Here is a 26,590-nt window from a genome sequence, read left to right on the forward strand (position 1 = left end):
CGAAATTGTGGCCTGTCTGTTTGCTTGCATAAGTCTAGCCATCCCCCTCTCATACACTGCTGTTTTTCTTCCACAGGACTGCCGAGGACGGGATATTTTTTGTTCATTGCACCATTCTCAATACACTCTTGAAACTGTGGTGCTTAAAAAGTTCAGGAGTACTGCCGTTTCAGATACACTTCATCCAGCACGTCTTGCACCTACTATCATGCCACTTTTAAAGTCCATGGGGCATATTTATCAAGGTCTGGTGGACCTGATCCAACACTGCGGATCAGGTCCGCCAGACCTCGCTGAATACGGCGAGCAATACGCTCGCCATATTCAGCATTGCACAAGCAGCTCACAAGAGCTGCTGGTGCAACGCCACCCCCTGCAGACTCGCGGCCAATGGGCCGCCAGCAGGGGGGTGTCAATCAACCCAATCGTACTCGATCGGGTTGTATTGTGGCGATGTGTGTCCGCCTGCTCTGAGCTGCTTCATAACTGCTGTTTCTGGCGAGTCTGAAGACTCGCCAGAAACAGGGGCCATCAAGCTCCATACGGAGCTTGTTAAATAGAGCCCCATTAGATCACTGCTCTTCCCCATTTTCACTGATGTTTGTATGCTTAACTAATAGTAGGAAGTTTGGCACACAAACACAGCTTGTATAAATACATTTTGTTTCTTATCCATACCAGCACTTAACTGGTCACAACAAAGAAGAACCAGGGTCATATACTGTTGCTAAATATGTGTGATGTTTTATTCTGTTTGCCTTTAAGGAATATACATAATTTTGGAGAGAAATTTCTTATTTTAATACCTCAGTCTCACTAATCCTGGTTATCTACTAGCTATAATACTGCATCTTTTCTATTTTTAGTGCAAGCATCAAGGGAAATCTTTAAGAATTCTGCTCTTTCATAGAAAGAACTTGCTCAAACACAATGATAAAAATATGATCCTACTTGTAGTGTAGCAACAATTGCAACAATGGATATGAGCTTCAGTAAGGGTGCATGCAACACTATATATATATATATATATATATATATATATATATATATATATATATATATATATATATATATATATATTAATAGTTTATAATTTTTTTAAAGGGACATGGAACCATTTTCCTTTCATGATTCAGAACATGCAATTTTAATTAACTTTCCAATTTACTTCTGTTATCAGATTTGCATAGTATACTTTTTTGAAGGCGGGAGGAGGGAGCTAACTGAATACAGACTATATTACAAGGGAGCAACAGCGAGAATGTTTGATTGACTTTATATTACAAGGGGAGTGATATATTTTTATTGCTCTTGAGCGCTAACTGTGCTCAAGGTAAATCAATAGCCATCCTATTTTAGTGCTAGCATTACAAGTTGAAAGTAAAAATGTAGTGCATAAGCGAAAGACAGGTGTACTACTAGGCCAACTGCGCTAACCCGAGGGTGCACTAGACCAATTGCACTAAAGCCAAAGGTGCATTCCGAATACTTTAAATACCTGAAAATTTGAATACGACTTCCTGTAGGCGGGACGAGTGCACAGCAAGCAGATCTGTAGTGAGAGGGTAGGCTTCTCCAGCGCCTAAGTTTCCTTGGCATTTGGAAGCATTGGAGATACTGACGGACGTCGGTAGAAAAGGTCGCGGGACTCCTGTGAAATCTTCCCTCACCTGGAAGTCGATGATAGTGCTGAAGCTAACCAAACACAGAGCAACCCTGTTGTTTGCCCTATACTTGCCTCTGAACAGCAAGAGAAACTGCCTGTGGACAGCACAAGGACTGAAGTAAAAAGAGAGCTTATGGTACCGGCGATTAATGGAACACTTGTAGACCATCCTTAAAGCCTGTGCCCCAACTGGCATTAAAGTCTAAGTAATGCTAATAGTGACCTTACATTATCTGGTATAAGTAGAGGGAGTTAGGTGTTAAATACCTTAAAAGGGACCATTAGCATAAATATTTATAAACTTACGCCTAGATTACGAGTTTTGTTGGTAAAAACTTGCAGGGCTAGCGCTCCTTTTTTTTCCAGCGCTTACTTTAAACAACGCTGGTATTACAAGTTTTCTGAATGGCTGCGTTAGCCTCAGAAAAGTGAGCGTTGAGCAAAATTTAGCTCCACTTCTCACCTCAATACCAGTGTTGCTTACGGAAGCGGTAAACTGGAAAAACGTGCTCATGCACGATTTCCCCATAGGATACAATGGGGCTGAGCTGGCTGAAAAAAAACTAACACCTGCAAAAAAGCAGCGTTAAGCTCCTAACGCAGCCCCATTGTTTCCTATGGGGAAACACTCTACACCTAACATGAACCGTGAGTCTAAACACCCCTAACCTTACACTTATTAACCCCTAATCTGCTGCCCCCGCTATCGCTGACACCTACATTATATTATGAACCCCTAATCTGCCACTCCGGACACCGCCGCCACCTACATTATCCCTATGAACCCCTAATCTGCTGCCCCCAACATCGCCGACACCTACATTATATTTCTTAACCCCTAATCTTCTGCCCCCAACGTCGCCGCCACCTACCTACAATTATTAAACCCTAGTCTGCCAGTATAATAAAGTTATTAACCCTGAAACTGCCACACTCCCGCCTTGCAAACACTATAATAAATTTTATTAACCCCTAATCTGCCCTCCCTAACATCGCCGCCACCTATCTACAATTATTAACCCCTAATCTGCTTCCCCCAATGTCGCCGCTACTATAATAAAGTTATTAACCCCTAAACCTAAGTCTAACCCTAACACCCCCCTAAGTTAAATATAATTTAAATTAAACAAAATAAAATTACTACTATTAAATAAATTATTCCTATTTAAAACTAAATACTTACCTATAAAATAAACCCTGATATAGCTACAATATAACTAATAGTTACATTGTAGCTATTTTAGGATTTATATTTATTTTACAGGCAACTTTGTATTTATTTTAACTAGGTAGAATAGCTATTAAATAGTTAATAACTATTTAATAGCTACCTAGTTAAAATAATTACAAAGTTACCTGTAAAATAAATCCTAACCTAAGTTACAAATACACCTAACACTACACTATCAATAAATTAATTAAATAAATTAACTACAATTATCTAAACTAAAATACAATTAAATAAACTAAAGTATAGTACAAAAACAAACACTAAATTACAAAAAATAAAAAATATTACAAGAATTTAAATGTAATTACCCCTAATCTAAGCCCCCTAATAAAATAAAAAAGCCCCCCAAAATAATAAAATTCCCTACCCTATACTAAATTACAAAAGTAATAATCTCTTTTACCAGCCCTTAAAAGGACTTTTTGCGGGGCATTGCCCCAAAGTAATCAGCTCTTTTACCTGTAAACCCCCCCCCCCAACATTAAAACCCACCACCCACACACCCCTACTGTAAAACCCACCCGATCCCCCCTTAAAAAAACCTAACACTAACCCCCTGAAGATCACCCTACCTTGAGCCGTGTTCACCCAGCTGGACCGAATTCTTCATCCAATCCAGGCGATGTGGTCCTCCATCCGGCAGAAGTCTTCATCCAAGTGTGGCAGAAGAGGTCCTCCATCCGGCAGAAGTCTTCATCCATCCGCGGCTCCATCTTCAAGACCTCCGACGTGGAACATTAACGACGAATGAAGGTTCCTTTAAATGACGTCATCCCTCAAATTCCGATTGGCTGATAGGATTCTATCAGCCAATCGGAATTAAGGTAGGAAAAATCTGATTGGTTGATTTAATCAGCCAATCGGATTGAAGGTCAATCCGATTGGCTGATTGGATGAGCCAATAGAATTGACCTCGCATTCTATTGGCTCATCCAATCAGATTGAACTTCAATCCGATTGGCTGATTAAATCAACCAATCGGAATTTTCCTACCTTAATTCCAATTGGCTGATAGAATCCTATCAGCCAATTGGAATTCAAGGGAAGCCATCTTGGATGACGTCATTTAAAGGAACCTTCATTCGTCGTTAGTCCGTCGGCCGAGGAGGATGTTCCGCGTCGGGGTTCTTGAAGATGGAGCCGCGGATGGATGAAGACTTCTGCCAGATGGAGGACCTCTTCTGCCCCGCTTAGATGAAGACTTCTGCCAGATGGAGGACCACATCACCCGGATTGGATGAAGAATTCGGCCCGGTTGGGTGAACATGGCTCATGGTAGGGTGATCTTCAGGGGGTTAGTGTTAGGTTTTTTTAAGGGGGGATCAGGGGGTTTTAGAGTAGGGGTGTGTGGGTTGTGGGTTTTAATGTTGGGGGGGTCTTGTATTTTATTTTTACAGGCAAAAGAGCTGATTACTTTGGGGCAATGACTTAGGTTTAGGGGTTAATAACTTTATTATAGTAGCGGCAACGTTGGGGGCGGGAGATTATTGGTTAATAATTGTTGGTAGGTGGCGGCGACATTGGGGGGGGCAGGTTAGGGGTTAATAAAATGTATTATAGTGTTTGCAAGACGGGATTGTGGCGGTTTAGGGGTTAATGCATTTATTATAGTGGCGGCGATGTCCGGTCGGCAGATTAGCGGTTAATAATTGTAGGTAGGTGGCGGTGACATTGAGGGCGGCAGTTTAGGGGTTAATAACTATAATGTAGGTGTCGGCGATGTTAGGGGCAGCAGATTAGGGGTTCATAGGTATAATGTAGGTGGCGGCGATGTCCGGTCGGCAGATTAGGTGTTAAATAATTTTATTATAGTGTTTGCGATGTGGGGGGCCTCGGTTTAGGGGTTCATATGTAGTTTATGGGTGTTAGTGTACTTTATAGCACTTTAGTTAAGAGCTTTATGTTCTGGCGTTAGCCCATAAAACTCTTAACTACTGACTTTTTATGCGGTAGGAGTCTTGGAGGTAGAGGCTGTACCGCTCACTTTCTCCAAGACTTGTAATACCAGCGTTAGCCAAATCCCATTAAAAAGATAGGATATGCAATTGGGGTAAGGGGATTGCCCTTGTATCTTTGCAGTAACCGTCCCCATAGTGTGCTTTAACCCATAGTGTGCTTCTGTAAGGGAATAATTGTAATTTTAGTGGATGCGGTGACCACTGCTGACCACTCTGCTTTCTTAAGAATACTCTTAAACTGACAAATCTGTATTACTATGTGTAAGAAATTAATCCTGTACTTAATTGCAGTTTTGAAATTGAATTTAATTGTGGAATACTAGTTTAAGCATTATGTTTAGACTCTATTAACCAATAGGGCTGTGCTGATCTTAATTGTTCGCATAGCCTATACTTTTTTCCCTAAGTTTGCACAGCTATTTGCCCATTGATACACTTTTTTCACTTAGATTATAATTCCCCTTAAGGAATCTAGGGTAAAAAAAAAAATCCCCTCTTTGGTATTGATATTCAAATCAATTTGTCACCTAGTATCACATGAATAAGTTTATTATGCAATCCAAAACCAAATCTCTAGCAATGGCTTCTAGGGGTAAAGATAAGAAAAACAAAAATAGCGATGAGTCTACTCCTGAGACCTTAAACTTAATTATTAGTCAGTTAGACCTACAAATATTAGTAAAAAGTATGTTGGATATTTTCCATCCTCAATTTGAACAGATTAAAAAAGAAATCACTACCTTAACAAGTGAAGTTAGGCAATTTTCCACCAGATCATCTGAAGTGGAGCAACGTAGGTCTGAAAAATGGTTTTGAATCTAATGAAAAAAATAGAATGTATTACAACAGAAAGTAAAGGATTTAGAAAATTCCGCTCTTAGAAACAATGTTAAAATAATAGGAGTCCCAGAGATTTCAATATATAAAGAAGATAAGTTATTAGGCATCCCAGAGGAAGCACTCCCAATTACAGTTGAAAGGGTACACAAATTGTTTTTTTTTAATGAAAGTAAACACGCATGAAATACCAAGACCTATAATTGCAAAAATTCTTAATTTTCAGGACAAAGTCACAATACTACAACACTATAGGGGGGAAAAAAGAGAGGTAAATCTGGAGGATAAAAGATTTCTCCAATGAGGTGTCATATAAAAGGAGAGGAATGGCCCCTATATGCACCAAAATGATAGAATTAGGTCTCAATACATCTATGATCTACCCAGCCAGAATTTGAGTCCAAACCCATAACAAGGTTAAATTTTAGAGAATAAAAAAAGCAGATTTTTTTAAGACGCCTACCTTTAAAAGATGTATGGAGAGCCAATAACACAGTAAGCAGAGATTATATATGTGTTTCTAAAACACATAAAACATGTTCCAGGATAGATGTTTTGACTCCTGAAACCCCTCATAGAATATATTTAAAAACTGTGATAAAAAACCTAACTATTTCTAATCATGCTCCAATTGTTTTAGATATCGTGTTAAATCATTCTAAATCCTTCTTCAAAAGTTTTACTTTTCCATGCTACTCAATAAACAATCTCAAATTTAAATCTTTCCTTACCCAGAAATGGCAGGAATTTACGTTGATAAATCAAGACCATGTAGTAAAACCTGAGATTCTCTGGGTAGCGTCTAAGGCTGTGATTAGAGGGAGTTTATAGCCTTTGTTAGCAAACTAAAAAAACAAAGGAAGAGGGAACAGGAGTTTACGAACAGGTTAGTGAACACATTTAATAGATATTTAGATGATCCTTCTAGAACTAGTTGGCAAGAGTATGAAGATGCTAAAAAAAGGTCAGAGATGTATGGCTCTTAAATTTATGTATTCAACAAGAAATCATATCTAGTGTAAAGTTTTTTTAAATATGGTAATAAGACAGGGAAATGTCTAGCCAATTTGGTTAACAAATATAATAAGCCAAAACCTATTGGCGATATTAAAACCATAGATAAAATGAGGTTGAAGAATATTATCAAAACATTTATAGCTCACACAAACTTGATCATAACAAAAAGAAAAATTTCTGGGCTAAGTTAGATATACCAAAAGTTGATGAAGGCATGATGGAGAAACTTATAATTCTGATTACAGAGAATGAGATTAAAAAAATCTATTAAAAAGTTAAAGAATAATAAATCTCTGGGCTTGGACTTAGTACCAAATGAATATTACAAATTAATGATTGAACTGGTTACTCCATCATTGAAAGCATTATTTCATTCTTATTTTGTAGATGGGAAAAAAATGTCATTTAATTTCACGTACTCATGGACAACACTAATACTTAAGCCCAGTAAAGACTCAATAAATTTAGATTAAAATAGACCTATATTGCTTATAAATACGGACTACAATGTTTTAACATCCATTCTTGCTGACAGATTCCAGACCTCTCTAAAAACGTTAATACACTCAGATCAAACTGGGTTTTTAAAAGGTTGGAATTCTGTTAACAATATCAGAAAAAAATTCTTAGTATTAGATCATTTTAAAAAGAAAAACAGACTTCCAATTTATAATGAAGAATCAGATGCGATAATTATATTGTTTGATGCAGAAAAAGCATTTGATTTGGTAAAATGGGATCTCCTATTTACATCCCTATCTCAATTTGGTTTTCATAGCAGAATAATAGATCTTGTTAAAAATATATATTATAGCCCAAAAACTGCCTTTTTAATAAATGGTCAATTGTCAAGGAGTATTGTTTTAGGAAGAGACACAAGGCAAGGATGTCCTTTATCACCATTATTGTTTGATATTGCAATAGAATCCCTTGCTTGTGCCCTAAGGAACAAGGTTCAAGGTATTAAGGTGGGAATACAGGAACTTAAAGTCTCACTTTATGCAGACGATTTAATTTTATTTTTTTGTAATATGAAGAGAAAAATTCCTATAGCACTTGATATAATTAAAAAAAAATAGTTCCTTCTCAGGTTATAAAGTTAATGCAAATAAATCAGAAATGGTATGGATAAAAAAGAGGAGGAATCAGACATAAATAGAATCTTTTATGAACCCTTAGAGGGGTTTAAATATCTAGGAAACTGTATTTCCACCGAAGAAGATGAATGGTATGGCTTGAATTTTTCCCCTTTATTATAGAATTTTAAAAGAGGACCTGAAAACGTGGACAAAACTACCAATTTCAATTACAAGTGAATCTTCTAAAAAGAATTATTCTCCCAAAATGAATCTACCTTATGCAAAATGTTTCTGTACCACTCTAAAAAAAGGACTAAAAATACTTGCAGTTGGATATATCTCAATTTATATGGAATAAGAAAAAATCCAGAATTGCTATCAAGAAACTATTGGCTAAATTACAAGTCTTGTGTTAGCCTTAAAAAGCAGTGTTAAGAGGTCCCAACGCTGCTTTTTAATGCCCGCTGGTATTAAGAGTCTTGCAGGTACAGGTGTACCGCTTACTTTTTTATCCAGACTCGGAAATACCGCAAATCCTCTTACGTCAATTGTGTATTCTATATATTCAATGGGACTTGGCTAACGCCGGTATTACGAGTCTCCAAAAAGTGAGCGATACAGCCTCTCCTGTCAAGACTGATACCGCATTTAAAAGTCAGTAGTTAGGAGTTTTATGGGCTAACACCGTAGCATAAAACTCTTAACTAAAGTGCTAAAAAGTACACTAACACCCATAAACTACCTATTAACCCCTAAACCGAGGACCCCCCACATAGCAAACACTAAAATAAATTTTTTAACATCTAATCTGCCGAACCGGATATCGCCGCCACTATAAAAAATATATTAACCCCTAAACCGCCGCACTCCCGCATTGCAAACACTATTTACATTTTATTAACCCCTAATCTGCCATCCCTAACTTCGCCGACACCTACCTACATTTATTAACCCTAATCTGCCGCCCCCAATGTCGCTGCAACTATATTAAAGTAATTAAAACCTAAATCTAAGTCTAACCCTAACACCCCCCTAACTTAAATATAATTTAAATAAATCTAAATAAAATAACTATCATTAACTAAATTATTCCTATTTAAAACTAAATACTTACCTAAAAAATAAACCCTAAGAAAGCTACAATATAACTAATAGTTACATTGTAGACAGCTTAGGTTTTATTTTACAGGCAACTTTGTATTTATTTTAACTAGGTAGAATAGTTATTAAATAGTTATTAACTATTTAATAGCTACCTAGTTAAAATAAATTCAAATTTACCTGTAAAATAAATCCTAACCAAAGTTACAATTACACCTAACACTACACTATAATTAAATTAATTACCTAAAATAACTACAATTCAATACAATTAAATACAATTATCTAAGTATGGGAAAAAAAACACTAAATTACAGAAAATAATAAAATAATTACAAGTTTTTTAAACTAATTACACCTAATCTAATCCCCCTAATAAAATAAAAAAGCCCCTCAAAATAATAAAAAGCCCTTCCCTATACTAAATTACAAATAGCCCTTAAAAGGGCCTTTTGTGGGACATTGCCCCAAAGTTATCAGCTCTTTTACCTGTAAAAAAAAATACAATACCTCCCCAACATTAAAACCCACCACCCACACACCCAACCCTACTCTAAAACCCACCCAATACCCCCTTAATAAAACCTAACACTAACCCCTTGAAGATCAGATGGCATCTTCTATCTTCATCCATCTGGAGTGGAGCGGCTCCATCTTCAAAACATCCGACGCGGAGCATCTTCCTCAAACAAAGTCCAACTGAAGAATGAAGGTTCCTTTAAATGACGTCATCCAAGATAGCGTCCCTTGAATTCTGATTGGCTGAAAGAATTCTATCAGCCAATCGGAATTAATGTAGAAAAAATCCTATTGGCTGATGCAATCAGCCAATAGGATTAAAGTTCAATCCTATTGGCTGATCCAATCAGCCAATAGGATTGAGCTGGCATTCTATTGGCTGATTGGATCAGCCAATAGAATGTGAGCTCAATCCTATTGGCTGATTGCATCAGCCAATAGGATTTTTTTTAACTTAATTCCGATTGGCTGATAGAATTCTATCAGCCAATCGGAAATCAAGGGACGCCATCTTGGATGATGTCATTTAAAGGAACCTTCATTCTTCAGTTGGACTTCGTTTGAAGAGGATGCTCGGCGTCGGATGTCTTGAAGATGGAGCCGCTCCACGCTGGATGGATGAAGATAGAAGATGCCGCCTGGATGAAGACTTCTGCCCGTCTGGAGGACCTCTTCTTCCCAGCTTGGATGAAGACTTCTGCCAGTCTGGAGGACCACTTCGTCCGGCTTCGTTGAGGACTTCGGCCCGGTTGTGTGAAGGCTTCTCAAGGTAGGGTAATCTTCAAGGGGTTAGTGTTAGGTTTTATTAAGGGGGTATTGCGTGAGTTTTAGAGTAAGGTTGGGTGTATGGGTGGTGGGTTTTAATGTTGGGGGGGTATTGTACTTTTTATTACAGGTAAAAGAGCTGATTACTTTGGGGCAATGCCCCGCAAAAGGTCCTTTTAAGGGCTATTTGTAATTTAGTATAGGGTAGGGCTTTTTATTATTTTGGGGGGCTTTTTTATTTTATTAGGGGGATTAGATTAGGTGTAATTAGTTTAAAAAACATAATTATTTATTATTTTCTGTAATTTAGTGGGGGAGTTTTTCCAGACTTTAGATAATTGTATTTAATTGTATTTAATTGTAGTTATTTTAGGTAATTAATTTAATTATAGTGTAGTGTTAGGTGTAATTGTAACTTTGGTTAGGATTTATTTTACAGGTAAATTTGACTTTATTTTAACTAGGTAGCTATTAAATAGTTAATAACTATTTAATAACTATTCTACCTAGTTAAAATAAATACAAAGTTGCCTGTAAAATAAAAATAAATCCTAAACTAGCTACAATGTAACTATTAGTTATATTGTAGCTATCTTAGGGTTTATTTACAGGTAAGTATTTAGTTTTAAATAGGAATAATTTAGTTAATTGTAGTTATTTTATTTAGATTTATTTAAATTATATTTAAGTTAGGGGTGTTATGAGGGTTAGACTTAGGTTTAGGGGTTAAGAACTTTATTATAGTGGTGGCAACGTTTGGGGCGGCATATTAGGGGTTAATAAGTGTAGGTAGGTGGCGGCGACATTGGGGATGGCAGATTAGGGGTTAATAAATATAATGTAGGTGTTGGTGATGTTGGGGGCAGCAGATTAGGGGTTCATAAGTATAATGTAGGTTGCGGCGGTGTCCGGAGTGGCAGATTAGGGGTTAATAATATAATGTAGGTGTCGGCGATGTCGGGGGCGGTGGATTAGGGTTAATAAGTGTAAGATTAGGGGTTTTTAGACTTGAAAACTGCTCGTTAGCACCGCACCCCTCCTAACGCAATTTCGTAATCTAGGTGTATGTCTCCCCAGATAAATAAGAAGACTAGCTCTTCCACATTTTGAATATTATAATTGGATATGTCTTGGGAAAATAGCTGTTGAGTGGCTGTCAAAATCATCATATTATACAGTTCCCAAATTAGAAAATAATCTATCTAGCCCCTTATTGCTACATAATATTTTACATATATCATATAATAAGCTTCCAGATGAGATTAAGGACCTAAAAACAATATATTATCCTATATGGGCCGGGCAAAAGCTTTGTATAAAGCAGGGAGTTAAATTTGGCCTATCTAAATATCTTACGATAATAGGAAATCCGGCCTTTCCAGAAGGGATTAACTCAATGATAATTAAAAAATGGAGTGACAATGGGTTAAAGTCTATTTTTCCTATTTTTTAATATAGATGAGAAAAGTATTAGAACATTTGAAGTATTAAAACTAGAATATAAATTATCCAATAGAGATTTCTTTGCATATTTGCAAGCCCAACTCTATGCAAACAAATTAATTAGAAATAATGGGTTCAAGAAACTGGATCATTAATACCAGGATTGATGAGAATCCAGAGAAAATAAAAGCTATAAAAAAGGTTGAAAAAACTACGATGTCTACTACATAAAGAGAAACTAACCTGAAGTTAATCTATAGAATATATTACACTCCCAAAAAGGGAGCAGCTTGGGGAAACAGTCAGTTCAATAAATTTTAAAAAATGTAGACTCTATGCTGCTGACCTAGTACACCTTATTTGGGAATGCCCTTTAGTAAGGCAGTTTGGCTCAAATTAGAATTTTGGGTTAATAAAATTACAAAAAAATCCTTCACTCTTGATCTTGAGCAAATTTTACTTTTGACTTATAAGGAGATAGGCAAAGAATGGAGATTTATAAATTTGGTTATTTTGACTGCCAGGAATATGTTATTTAGAAGTTGGAAAAGTAAATAAAAATCCAAATTTTGTGAGTGGAGAAATTTTATTATGAAGCAATTAATTCTACAGCAATATGCTACGCCTTTATATAATGAAAAAGAAATGCAAAAATTTTTTAGGAAATGGCCCACATCAAGTCGTTTTCCGAATCCACCCGAGATCAACTTCTATATTCTCTTAGAAATTCAGATTATAACCCTCTCCTATAATTTATAGATAGAATATGGGGTGCATATTATATAATTGTGTTTTTTTTATTTTCATTTATTTTTCTGTTGTTGTGTGTGTATATGAGTGTCTAGTTGGGAGGGTTGTGTGAATATAAATTAATACCGAAGTATATATTTAAAAGAATAGATTATGAATAAATATATAGGAAGAAAGTGTAATTCAACAAATTATTAGATACTAGTCCTAAAGCCGTTCACACCGGCCATTTTTTGCAGTACAGCGGTCCCACCCCTTGCTCTCTCTCCCTCCCCCTCTCTTTTGCTCTCTCTCTCCCACCTCTATTTTGCTCTCTCTCTCCCCCTCTCTTTTGAGCTCTCTCTCCCCCCTCTCTTTTGTGCTCTCTCTCTCCCCCCTCTCTTTTGCGTTCTCTCTCTCCCCCTTCTCTTTTGTGCTCTCTCTCTCCCCCCTCTCTTTTGTGCTTTCTCTCTCCCCCTCTCTTTTGCGCTCTCCCTCCCCCCTCTCTTTTGCACTCTCTCTCTCCCCATCTCTTTTGCGCTCTCTCTCCCCATCTCTTTCGTGCTCTCTCTCCCCCATCTCTTTTGTGCTCTCTATCCCCCTTTCTTTTGAGCTCTCTCTCACCCCTATCTCTTTTGCGCTCTCTCTCCCCCTATCTTTTGAGCTCTCCCCCCCTCCCTCTCTCTCCCCCCTCTCATCTCTCTCTCTCTCTCTCTCTCTCCCCCTCTCCTCTTTCTCTCTCCTCTCCTCTCTCTCTCTCTCCCCCTCTCTCCCCCTCTCTCTCTCTCCCTCTCTCTCTCTCTCTCTCTCTCTCTCCCCTCTCTTTCTCTCTCTCTCCCCCCTCTCTTTTGTCCTTTCTCTCTCTCCCCTTCTTTTGCTCTCTCTCTCCCCCTCTCTTTTGCGCTCTCTCTCTCTCTCTCTCTCTCTCTCTCTCCCCCTCTCTTTTGCACTCTCTCTCCCCCTCTCTTTTGCGTTCTCTCCCCCTCTCTTTTGCGCTCTCTCCCCCCTCTCTTTTGTGCTCTCTCCCCCCTCTCTTTTGCTCTCTCTCCCCCTCTCTTTTGTGCTCTCTCTCTCTTCCCCCTCTTTTGCTCTCTCTCTCCCCCTCTCTTTTGCGCTCTCTCTCTCCCCCTCTCTTTTGCACTCTCTCCCCCTCTCTTCGCACTCTCTCCCCCCTCTTTTGTGCTCTCTCTCCACTCTCTTTTGTGCTCTCTCCCTCTCTTTTGCTCTCTCTCTCTCCCCCTCTCTTTTGTGCTCTCTCCCTCTCCCCCCTCTTTTGCTCTCTATCTCTCTCCCCCCTCTCTTTTGCCCTCTCTCCCCCTCTCTTTTGTGCTCTCTCCCCCCTCTCTTCGCGCTCCCCCCTCTCTTTTGCTCTCTCTCTCTCATCCATCTCTTTTGCTCTCTCTCCCCCTCTCCTCTCTCTCTCGCCCCTCCTCTCTCTCCCCCTCTCTCTCTCCCCTCCTCTCTCCCCTCCTCTCTCTCCCCCTCTCTCTCTCCCCTCCTCTCTCTCTCTTCCCCTCTCTCTCTCCCCCTCTCCTCTCTCCGACTCTCCCCTCCTCTATCCTCTCTCTCTGACTCTCCCCTCCTCTCCCCTCCTCTCTCTCCCCTCCTCTCTGTCTCTCTCCCCTCTGTATTTTGCGACCGCGCCTGGCCACGCCCCTTCATGCCGGCCACACCCCTCTCTGGCCATTCACACCCAGTCACGCCCCCTTCACTTCGCTCACACCCCGCTCACACTGGCCATGCCCACTTCTGCCACAGATGATGGATCAGCTAGGGAGTAGGACTCAAAGGCCAGGTGTGTTTGTCCTTGTGCTGTCTTTACTGTGCATGACAGCTTCGGACAAACACACTTGGCCTTTTATATAATAGGATTGGGCTCCATGTACTAAGCGGCGGGCGGACTGCTTTTCAACTCGTGAAGCTTTCCGCCCGCCTTCGCTACACACGGGCAGCGGATCTGTTGATCCACTTGCCCGTATGTATCATTACACACTCATCGGAGTGTGTAATGCCTGCCCCTTCATTCGCGTGACCAATCACACGACTGAAGGGGCTGTCAATCACCGAGAGCGAGCAAGCTCTCTGTGATTTTCCCTCGCCACCTCATAGGTGGCGTAGGGTTTAAGAAGCAGCAGTCTAATGACCGATGCTTCTTACATTTCGGGAAGCAGGCTCGCATATGCAAACCTGCCCTGCAAAGTCTCCGGAGCAGCTTTTAATGATTCGAACATGGAGCCCACTGTATGATGGCATATATTCACATGTATATTATTTAATGTAACAAAATAGTCGGGCTCCAACTCTATTTATGTCCAATTGTGGTTTAATATATAATCTGATCTATGTTATTGTAATATATAGGCAATTGAGAATTATATAGTGAATACGATTTTTATTTTTATCACTTTGTTAGGCTTAATGACTTATTACATTATTTAAAGGCTGAAAAAAATGATCGATGAATACTTTTGTTTTTGTTAATTGATGTACTTCAGTGATCCTTAATAAAAAGAATTAAGACAGGAATAATTCAAATACCTATGTTCTTCACTTAGAAGAAAATGTTATTTTTATATATAATATATATATATATATATATATATATATATAAAGATATGTATATATATATATATATATATATATATATATATATATATATATATATATATATATGTATCCAGAGAGGTATAACCACTCACAGTAACACCCTTTGTAAAAATCCAGTTTGCCCGGGGTGCTTTTAAAGGTATAGCATATTCATCCAGAAGTAAAAAGCACTCACCGGGTCTTTGTGCAAACAAACAAGTTTAATGTGACGTTTCGGGGTCACATTAAACTTGTTTGTTTGCACAAAGACCCGGTGAGTGCTTTTTACTTCTGGATGAATATATATATATATTTTTATATATATATATATATATATATATATATATATATATATATATATATAAAATTAGAAAAGAACAAGTAAAAAAGGCGAGACCTTAATCCAGCACATACTCAAATGAAAAGAGCTAATACAAGAATCAGACCCATGATTGATTAATGAGGACAGCAACATACATTTTAAACATCTAAAAAATTGTTACCCACAACTTTAGTGGTAAAATTAAAAAGAAAATAGTTTATATGACACCAAACACAAAGACAACAATAATGAACATATGAATTCCATATTTACTTCTAATGTAGATTTTAGTCACTTATTTGGATTCTTGCTAATATGCAGTCAGCTTAGGAAAGGGATAAATGTCCAAAGAGACCATAAAATTCAGAGTGACACAAGCGCTATAAAGCTTAAAATAGGAATGGTGCAAATCAATTTATACTATATATACATAACGCCAAACTATGTGTGTAAATAATATCGTCAAACGTGAACAAACAGACCAAAAGGTGTGTAAAAAAAATAAATATTTAATTTAGAATAATTAAAAATAATTTAAAATAATTACAAATGCGTTGATCAGATGCATAAAAATAATGTGTAGTATGCAAACAGAAACAATGTTACAATGTAAAGAGCCAGATTGGATAACAATGTAAACACAATTTCTTGAGGAGATTCGATGAAGAGATTCAATGCGGCGGTCTTTGCATACGCCCAAATTGAGGAAGAAATTCAGACTTCAGTTGGAGCTGGAACGAGACGAGAGACCGATAAAACGGCAAACAAGGCAACAGCATAAGGTTATCACTTATATTCAATCACCTGAGTTGCTTGTACAGGCGTAATTATCCAAACAGCGGGAAGCAGTAAAAACAACCAGATTGCTCATTCGGCAAACACCTTTGCATACAGGTAACTGTGAAGCTGCTCCTACGGAAGCCGGAGAGGAACAAAAACAGACAACAAAGCAGAGCAACGCGTTTCAACCCGTGAACAGGGTCTTTTTCCAGCTCCAGACATTGTTTGCCAATATGCTATATATAGCCGTTGGAATCAGGCTATTGGTTAAGATTTGCCTATAGGCGTGTATAATCAAATGCGGTTACCGGACATCATAATAGTTCATACATATCGTACCACACTTTCAATCTGAGTAAAAAACAGCAAATATCAATGCATGCATATCTTTTTAAACACCTTTGTTCATATTTAATCCACACTAGGAGGACACTAGACACATTGCAAGGCGTCACCCATGTAGTTTGGTACCAATTAGTTAAAAAATAAATTTGTTTAACAAAGTAATCTACAAATGTAAATATACATAATACAATCAGGAGGATCAGAAGATGACCATAGCAAACGATTTTATTTAGATAATAAAAAAGGTTAAAAAATTGAATCAATTAATCATTCAGAAAACATCCAAAGTCGAAATCAACATTGAGACCTAAGGGATGTAAAGTCTTTAGATGGAAGATCCATTTACTCTCTCTTTTTAAGAGATCATTGTGTATATTGCCACCTCTGCATTTCTTTTTTACCTTTTCTATTCCTAAGAACGAGAAATGATTTAAATGACCATTATTGCATTTACCAAAGTGTTTTGCTATGGGGAGCTCTTTGTTTCTTTTGTGTGTGTAATTTTCTATAGACCACATATGTTCCCTAATGCGACTAGGGTTTCTTTGCGCAGTTATCCCTTTATATTCTTTTTTTTCCCATTCACAGTAACCACTTAACTCTCACTTGTTTTGGATTCACTGCTGCAGAAACTATGACTGATTTAAATTTACTGAAATATAGGGAAGACATCTACAAAGGTATTTATGACAAACAAGGGGTCATGAGCTCAAGCTAAAGGGTAGTAGATTCAGGAGTAATTTGAGGAAGCACTTCTTTACAGAAAGAGTGATTGATTTATGGAATAAACTTCCTCAAGAGGTAGTAGCAACAAACACTGTGGGGGACTTTAAAAATGCATGGGACAAGCATAAGGCTATCCTACGAACTAGATAAGTTTATACTGTTAGGTAAGGTCGGGCAGACTTGCTGGGCCTATGGCTCTTATCTGCCGTCAATATCTATGTTTCTATGTTTCTATGACATATTTTCTAGGGGCCAGTCGGTGACCATTGAGAATTCTGGTAGTTTGTTTAAACTTATGAAAGAATTAGAGGACAAACTTTTATCTGAATTGAAACATAGAATTGAATATATTTTTATTGAGAAATATATAGAGCAAAAAAGGGTACCACATGGTCTTAGAATCAAGAAAGAATGTGCTTTTAAAATAGATGATATTTCCTTTAAAAAGAAATGGAATGAAATTTTAGAGGATGCATCTTTTAATTTAATGAGATTAATTAAGGATAATAGAAATGAAATTTTAACTACACTAGAAAAAGAAATTAAAGATTTAGAAGTTCAATTAAAAATATATGAAAACAATACTGAATATATTGAATTAGAAAGAGATATCAAAAAAAACTTTAAACAATACAAAAGAAGATATTCTTAAAGTAAAAGTTAAAAAATTGGAAAGAGATAGAGAAGACTATCTTTCCCATATTAAAAATCCAAATTGGGACAATTACATCTCACACAGATGGAGGGGAGAGGTGAAAACATCAAATGATGAAACCACAAGAAATATCCCAAATACACATGTTACCCATACATAGAGGGAATAATAGACATCAAGAGAGATCCAATAGGAGTTATGATAGTAATCATATCTATAGAGATAGAGAAAGGGATAATCAATTTAGATCAGCCCAAAGAGAGGTGGCTACTATCAGAATTCATATGGAAAGCAAGTTTTTGAAAATAAGCAAGATGTTGATCCATTTGGCACTCAAATTAAGACAGATCTATATAATCAAAACCCAAATAGAAGTGAAACACATTCAAATACTCATAAGGGCCACATATAATCACATTATTCTCCTAGAAGATATAATGAGTTTAGAAACACTAATGTTCCAATTAGAAATCAAGAGAAAAAACATCAATCCAATGCCCATTTTGACAATGATTTAAGATTGTCAAATAGATTCTCTCCTCTATCTAACTATGTGGATATAGATTATAGAAGGTCTGATTCCCATAATGGATCACCACACTCTGTAGGTAACCATTTTTTAGGCCAGGGTCCAAATACTCAACAAAGTCCATTACCACAAAGAATTGTTTGAAAAAGAAGAGCTTCAGAAAGCTAGGCAAGAGGAGAGGACATAGGAGAAACAAAAAAATCAAGGGTTTAATTAATACTGAGACTCAACAGAGTCCAAATATGGGTATTTTTAACCTTAGCAAGGCATCTTTAAGTGAAAAACATGAGGAAATTTTAAGTAAAGGATTGTCTTTTGCCCCAACAAGTAGATTGAATAGATTCAGCACCTTTGTGGATGCGCACAAGTTTGTAAGGAAACTAACAATAAAGAAATGGTTCTTAAAAACAGGTGCAGAAAAGGCAGCTTCTAACATTCTGGTATCTGATAACTTTATTCATACAGATTTAAAAGAAAAATCGAAATTCTACCCAAAAAATGAAAAAGGACCCATTATCGAATCTTTTGAGAAATTAATACTTAGGGATATCGAAAAACTAACTGATGATTCACTTAAAAAGGTACATAATAATGTAACAAAAAAAAATTAAGAATTATTAAAGAACTAGAGGATAACAAAAATATAACGATCAAGCCTGCCGACAAGGGCAGCGGGATTGTGATCATGGATAGTCCCAGCTATCTAAAAATGTGTAATGATATAGTTACAGATGAACTAACTAATAAAAAACTTAAATTTGATCCATCAGAAAAATATAAATCAAGTTTAACATCTATTCTCCAGAAGGCTAAAGAGGAAGGGATTCTTAATATGAAAGAACGAGAATACCTCCTCCCTAAGTACCCAAGAATATTCTTACTATATTGCCTACCCAAAATACATAAAAGTATGATAGACCCTCCAGGCAGGCCCATTATTTCTGGCCTGGGCTCTTTAACAGCAAATCTGAGTATTTGGATATTTATTTACAAAAATTTGTAAAATTATTGCCGTCTTTTTTAAAGGACTCCACAGATGTGTTGAATCTTATCAAGGATGTAACATGGCAGGATGACTTTCTTTTGGCGTCCTGCGATGTTGCATCCCTTTACACTTGTATTGATCATAAGGATGGATTAAAAGCTATTAATTTCTATCTAGAACAAGATATTTCCATGAAATATGAACAACAAAAAAATATTTTAGAAGCAATTAAATTTATTTTAACTCACAATTTCTTTTTCTATGAAGGACATTTTTATAATCAAGAGAGGGGAACAGCGATGCGAGCACCAGGTTTGCCCCAAGTTATGCCAATCTGTTTATGGGAGATTGGAAATATCAATTCCTACAAAAATACCCACTTGGGGCAAGCCTGGTGTCCTTTAAAACAGAAGTTCTCAACCCAAGTGACCTCAAAGCCCGGTATCCATTTAACCAGATGTATCCAAGGCCCGGTAGTTTCATTTTTTTATGTATATATATATATATATATATATATTTATATATATTTATATATATATATATATATATATATATATATATATATATATAAAACAAAAATAATAATAATCAAAATAATAATAATATAATATTCGCAGTGGGGTAAGAAAATATATTTTTTCATTGGTGTCAGTTGAATGGTATGAGTTACTTACCTGCAGTGTCTAGGGCCAGCCCCATCTTCTCCTTATCCCACATCTGAAGTGCTGCTACATGTGCACAGTGCACACATGCATGTGCAATGGCACTCTGACAGGTCTGCCTGGTATTCCTTATGTGTGGAGCAGTAGGCCAGTCAGAGCATGCAGTGAGGGGCATGTGAGTTTGGGGCCCACCAGCAGGGTCATCATGGCCCGGTACTGGGCCGGGGCCCGGCTGTTGAGAAACCAGGCTTTAAAAGATATATCGATGATATCTTGATTATCTGGCGAGGAAGTTGTTTATCTTTAGATGAATTTATTAAAGATATGAATTCAAATGATATTAATCTAAAATTTACCCATACCTATGATAAAACGACTATTAATTTTCTGGATTTGGAAATTTATGCAAAAGATAATAAATTAAATGCTAGAACTTTTTTTAAAAAAGTCGATGCTAATAGCTATATACACTATACAAGTTGTCATCACAAAAAATGGTTGGATAATATTCCCAAAGGCCAATTTTTACGAATTCGTAAGAATTGTACAAATCTGAAAAAGACTTTGAAATCCAATCAAATTTAGTTAAACAAAAATTTATAGAGAGAGGATATGAGGAAGAGGACATTAACAAATCCCTTAATGAAGTGAGACTAGTAGATAGAAATTCTTTATTAATCCCCAAATGTAAGCAAACCACAAATATCACTCATAAGGGTAGGAAAGGGAAGGAACAGGTCTTCATTCCATTTATCACCAATTATAGCCAAAATAAAAATCTGTTAGAAAGAATTTTAAGCAAGCACTGGAAATTACTTAAAAATTATGAAATATTAGGTCCTTTTCTTCCATCCAGACCACAGGTTGTATATAAAAAAGTTGAAAATCTAAAAACTAATTTGGCACCTACATATAGAGAAAATAAATCTGCAAATAGTCAGAATCAATCTGACTTAAAAGGTAATAGTATAAATGGCTTTTTCCCTTGCTTAACGTGCAAGTCTTGTGAACATTCAGGTAAATGTAAGGAATTTAAATCGAACACAACAGGAAAAATATATAAGATAAAAGAACTTATTAGATGCTCAGATAGCAATGTTATTTACATTATCCAATGCAAATGTGGTCTGCAGTATACAGGTGAGACCTCCAGACCCCTACGTAGTCGCATTAGGGAACATATGTGGTCTATAGAAAATTACACACACAAAAGAAACAAAGAGCTCCCCATAGCAAAACACTTTGGTAAATGCAATAATGGTCATTTAAATCATTTCTCGTTCTTAGGAATAGAAAAGGTAAAAAAGAAATGCAGAGATGGCAATATACACAATGATCTCTTAAAAAGAGAGAGTAAATGGATCTTCGATCTAAAGACTTTACATCCCTTAGGTCTCAATGTTGATTTCGACATTGGATGTTTTCTGAATGATTAATTAATTCAATTATTTTTTAACCTTTTTTATTATCTAAATAAAATCGTTTGCTATGGTCATCTTCTGATCCTCCTGATTGTATTATGTATATTTACATTTGTAGATTACTTTGTTAAACAAATTTATTTTTTAACTAATTGGTACCAAACTACATGGGTGACGCCTTACAATGTGTCTAGTGTCCTCCTAGTGTGGATTAAATATGAACAAAGGTGTTTAAAAAGATATGCATACATTGATATTTGCTGTTTTTTTACTCTGATTGAAAGTGTGGTACGATATATATGATGCGGTAACCGCATTTGATTATACACGCCTATAGGCAAATTTTAACCAATAGCCTGATTCCAACGGCTATATATAGCATATTGGCAAACAATGTCTGGAGCTTGAAAAAGACCCTGTTCATGGGTTGAAACGCGTTGCTCTGCTTTGTTGTCTGTTTTTGTTCCTCTCCGGCTTCCGTAGAAGCAGCTTCACAGTTACCTGTATGCAAAGGTGTTTGCCGAAAAAGCAATCTGGTTGTTTTTACTGCTTCCCGCTGTTCGGATAATTACGCCAGTACGAGGAACTCAGGGGATTGAATCACCGACCTCCGGTGTAAGTATAAGTGATAACCTTATGCTGTTGCCTTGTTTGCCGTTTTATAGGTCTCTCGTCTCGTTCCAGCTCCAACTGAAGTCTGAATTTCTTCCTCAATTTGGGCGTATGCAAAGACCGCCGCATTGAATCTCTTCATCGAATCTCCTCAAGAAATTGAGTTTACATTGCTATCCAATCTGGCTCTTTACATTGTAACATCGTTTCTGTTTGTATACTACACATTATTTTTATGCATCTGATCAACGCATTTGTAATTATTTTATATTATTTTTAATTATTCTATATTAAATATTTATTTTTTTATACACCTTTTGGTCTGTTTGTTCACGTTTGACAATATTATTTACAAACATAGTTTGGCGTTATGTATATATAGTATAAATTGATTTGCACCATTCCTATTTTAAGCTTTATAGCGCTTGTGTCACTCTGAATTTTATGGTCTCTTTTATAGACTCCATATCATTCTATTTTTTTCACATATTTGCTAGAGGTTGAGAGTTTCCTCTTTTTTTGTCACAGGCTTAATAGGGTTTCTTTGCGCAGTTAACCCTTTATCTTCTTTTTTTTCCCATTCACAGAAACGTTCTTATTGCAGCAATTATCCAAAGCAATTAGTATCCAGCAGGGGGTCATATATATATATCGTTATTTGACAACAAAGTATAAGGATCTTAGAGTAGTCCTCTTAGAGTGGTGTTCAAACTATCAAAATCACTTGGCATCATAGCAGTTTGTTTTAATGTTGAAAGTACTCACGGGACCGGCTGTGCAATAAAATGGCCATTCTTTATTTTAAAGGCACATTAATTGAAAAGGTCTGCAAATTTTAGGAAGGGGCACCATTTTTTGAAGGTACATTATTTTTGAGGTTTTACATAAAGTAATTGTTAACGTTGTTTTTTTTTTTTTAGGAAAGGGCACATCATTTTAAAGGTTTTCAAATAATTAAAGGGTGTGCTTCTTTAAAAGGCACATTAATTGTCAAGGTTTTCACATTTTGTAAGGAGCACCATTTTGTTAAGGCTCACTATTCAGGTTTTACTTTGATAGTTCAGAGTTTTGCAAAGGTCACATTTTGAAGATTTGCTAATTATTAATGGGGCCATTGTTCTTTAAGGGATACACAATTGTGAAGGTTTGCAATTTCTTAGAAGGGGCATCATTTTGTCAATGCACATTATTATTAAAGGGACACTGAACCCAAATGTTTTCTTTCATGATTCAGATAGAGCATGCAATTTTAAGAAACTTTCTAATTTACTCCTATTATCAATTTCTCTTCATTCTCTTGCTATCATTATTTTAAAAGCAAGAATGTAAGTTTAGAATCCGGCCCATTTTTGGTTCACGGCCTTGGTTGTCTTTGCTGATTGGACAGCACCAATAAACAAGTGCTGTCCAGGATCTGCACCAAAAATGGTCTGGCTCCTTAGCTTATATGCCTTCTTTTTCAAATAAAGATAGCAAGAGAACAAATAAAAATTGATAATAGGAGTAAATTAGAAAGTTGCTTAAAATTACATGCTTTATCTGAATCATAAAAGAAACAAATTGGGTTCAGTGTCCCTTTAAGGTTTTAATTTGACAGTTCACAGTTTTGCAAAGGGCACAATATTTTGAAGGTTTGCAAATAATTAAAGGTGCCATTTTGCTATAAGTGACACACACATTGTGAAGGTTTGCAATTTCTTTGAAAGTGCACCATTTTGTCAGTGAATATTATTGTTAAGGTTTTAATTTGACAGTTCACAGTTTTGCAAAAGGCACATTATTTTGAAGGTTTGCAAACAATTAAAGGGGCAATTGTTCTTTAAAGAGACAATAAAGTCCAAATTAAACTTTAATGATTCAGATAGGGTGTGTCATTTTAAACAACTTTTTAATTTACTTTTATCATCAAATTTTCTTTGTTCTCTTGGTATTCTTAGTTGAAAGCTAAACCTAGGTAGGCCTAAGCTAATTGCTAACCCCTTGAAGGACACCTCTTATCTGAACGTATTAGACATTTTTCACTGCTAGAGGGTGTTAGTTCATGTGTGCCATATAGATAACATTGTGCTCACACCCACAACTAAGTGCAATACTTAATTTAATATGTTTTACATATGTGGAACTTTTATTTAACCCTAACACTTTCCTTTAGGTCTCAGGTCGGGCTAATTCTTCTAGCGTTATTTTGACTTTCGCTTGAGCGCAACCCATAACTTTCCAGTTGTAATATGAGTAATATTTAGTGAGGTTGCAATCTCCATTGAAAGTATAGGGCGTGCTAAAGGGATGTTGGCCATGCTAAACCTTCTCTGGAAAATCTGTTTTACCATGGACTTGTAATATCAATTTCCGCGCTAATTTTAGCACAGTCTAGCAATATTATATCAGGCGAGCCACTGACAAGAAGCTTATATGTGCAGCCACCAATCTGCAGCTAGCCCCCAGTAGTTTATTGCTACTCCTGACAGTTTTTTGTGTGGCCCAGCAGTGAAACAGTTCATTCAAGCAATTAGCAAACACTGCACAAGCAGACTGCAAGGTGTGGTTCCATTATTAACTGTTTCATTGCAGGGCCGCACACAGAAGTGGCCTTAGAGGGAACAGTGCTCCTGAGCCTATCTAGGTATGCTTTTCAACAATGGATTCCAAGAGAATGAAGCAAATTAAATAGAAGTAAAATGGAAACATTATATAGCTACTATAGCTACTGTTTGTTTAAAATTATATGTTTTATCTGAATAGTGAAACTTCAATTTTTTAATTTATCCTTTAAACATTATTTACCCTATAAATAATATTTTCTATTTCCAGAAAACTAATTTTAAACCAGTATCTGTATATATTCTAGTCTTTAAAATACTGATTAGACAGATGTGATGCATTCAGTATTACCAAACTCATATTACTTATAGTACTCTTAAAGGAACAGTATACACTAAGTTTCCTATAACTGCATGTAATAGACACTACTATAAAGAATAATATGCACAGATGCTGATCTAAAAATCCAGTATAAAATGGTTTAAAAACTTACTTAGAAGTTCCCAGTTTAGCACTTTTGATAAGGTTGAGTGGAACACCCAGTGAAAGCAGACACTCCCCCCCCCCTTTCCTCTGCATACGAAAATACTCTTTACACAAACAGGAGCAAGTTTCAATTTGTAGGCATCAGTATTCTCCTAAAACTTTGGGATAATAGCACAAAGTTATTTAAAAATAAGCAAAACTATTCATTTAAAAAAAAAAAAAATCTGTATGGGCTATATAAACGCATCATCTACATAACATTTATTCAAATAAAAATCTAGAGTATATTGTCCTTTTAATAGTTAAGTAAGAAAGGAATGTGTAGCAGTTGATGTCTAAATATTTTTATTATTTTAAGAAATAACAATCCAGAGATTGTGTGTGTAAAAAGCGTGTGTATGTGTGTGTATATGTCAGTGTGTGAGTTAGTTCAGAGTGTGTGTGTGTAGAGTGTATGTGTGTGTATGTAGAGAGAGTGTGTATGTGCATATGTGTGTGATTGTGTTTAAATGTCAACGTGTGTGTTTAGACTGTGTGTGTGTGTACAGTGCGTGTGTGTATATAGTGTGTGTGAATAGAGAGTGTGTATGTGTGTGTATATGTCTATGTGTGTGTATATATAGTGTGTGTGTGTGTGTATATAGAGTGTGTGAGTGCATGTTTGTGTGTGTGTGTAGAGTGTGTGTGTATATAGAGTGTGTGTATATAGAGTGTGTGTATATGTCAGTGTGTGTGTGTATATATAGAGTGTGTGTGTATATAGAGTGTGTGAGTGCATATGTGTGTGTAGAGTGTGTGTATATAGAGTATGTGTAGAGTGCATGTGTGTGTGTGTGTAGAGTGTGTGTGTGTATATAGAGTGTGTGTGTATATAGAGTGTCTGTGGGTACATTAAACTCACCATAAGTGCTACAAACCATAGTAGCTCCTTCAGCTCTACAACGTTATCTGCATATAGTTGTTTAATCCATTGCCATATGAAGCTGCAACAACCAGAAATGTTTTTTTGCGTCATGATGCAGTTATCTTCTTTTATTCCATAGTAATGAATTCACCAATTTGTTAACTTATTACTAGCCACATACTAACTATAGCCACATGTGCGTTTGGAAATGAAAATGCACTAAGAAAGTGCCTAGTAATTATCTTAAAAGGTAAGTTGCTGGACTAGTTTTTTGGTATGCCAGGATTTTTTTATATTTATTCAAGTGTCAGTATAGCCCAGGGGTCAGCAACCTTCGGCTCCCAGATGTTTTGGAACTACATTTCCCACGATGCTGAGACACTCTTTAGGCTATCTGAGCATCATGGGAAATGTAGTTACAAAACACCTGGGAGCCGAAGGTTGCTGACCCCTGGTATAGCCTCTAAAAAAGAAAGACAGTTTATAGCATTAATATGTTTACAGTTACTGATGAACCGCTGAAATCTTAAGACATAACTGTAAAATATGGGTTAAAAATGGGCATGCCAATTAAAAAACAGTCATGCTAGCAACAATTGTATATAAACTCACTCATGTATAATGTGAATGTCAGACTGATTCACCAATCTTCACTTATTGCTATGTCCACAGATATTGATTAACTTAAATA

General features: G+C 36.5%; 1 protein-coding gene across 3 annotated transcripts in view; it reads right to left on the bottom strand.

Annotated features, from left to right (window-relative positions):
• LOC128653833 (multidrug and toxin extrusion protein 1-like) overlaps positions 1-26,094 on the bottom strand; it is a 363,968-nt gene extending 337,874 nt beyond the window's left edge. The window contains exons 1-2 of one of the 3 annotated variants that reach the window (XM_053707364.1): positions 25,897-26,094; positions 5,596-5,673 (exon numbers count right to left, since the gene is read on the bottom strand). In XM_053707364.1, coding sequence (XP_053563339.1) covers positions 5,596-5,673; positions 25,897-26,010 — 192 coding nt within the window. In that variant the 5' untranslated portion in view covers positions 26,011-26,094. Of the gene's footprint in view, positions 1-5,595; positions 5,674-25,002; positions 25,086-25,896 lie in introns of those variants that run through there. The other 2 variants (XM_053707365.1, XM_053707368.1) reach the window with 2 other exon arrangements.
• Positions 26,095-26,590: the final 496 nt, after the last annotated feature.

This window comes from Bombina bombina, chromosome 3 (assembly GCF_027579735.1).
Source record: "Bombina bombina isolate aBomBom1 chromosome 3, aBomBom1.pri, whole genome shotgun sequence".
Taxonomy (NCBI): Eukaryota; Metazoa; Chordata; class Amphibia; order Anura; family Bombinatoridae; genus Bombina; species Bombina bombina.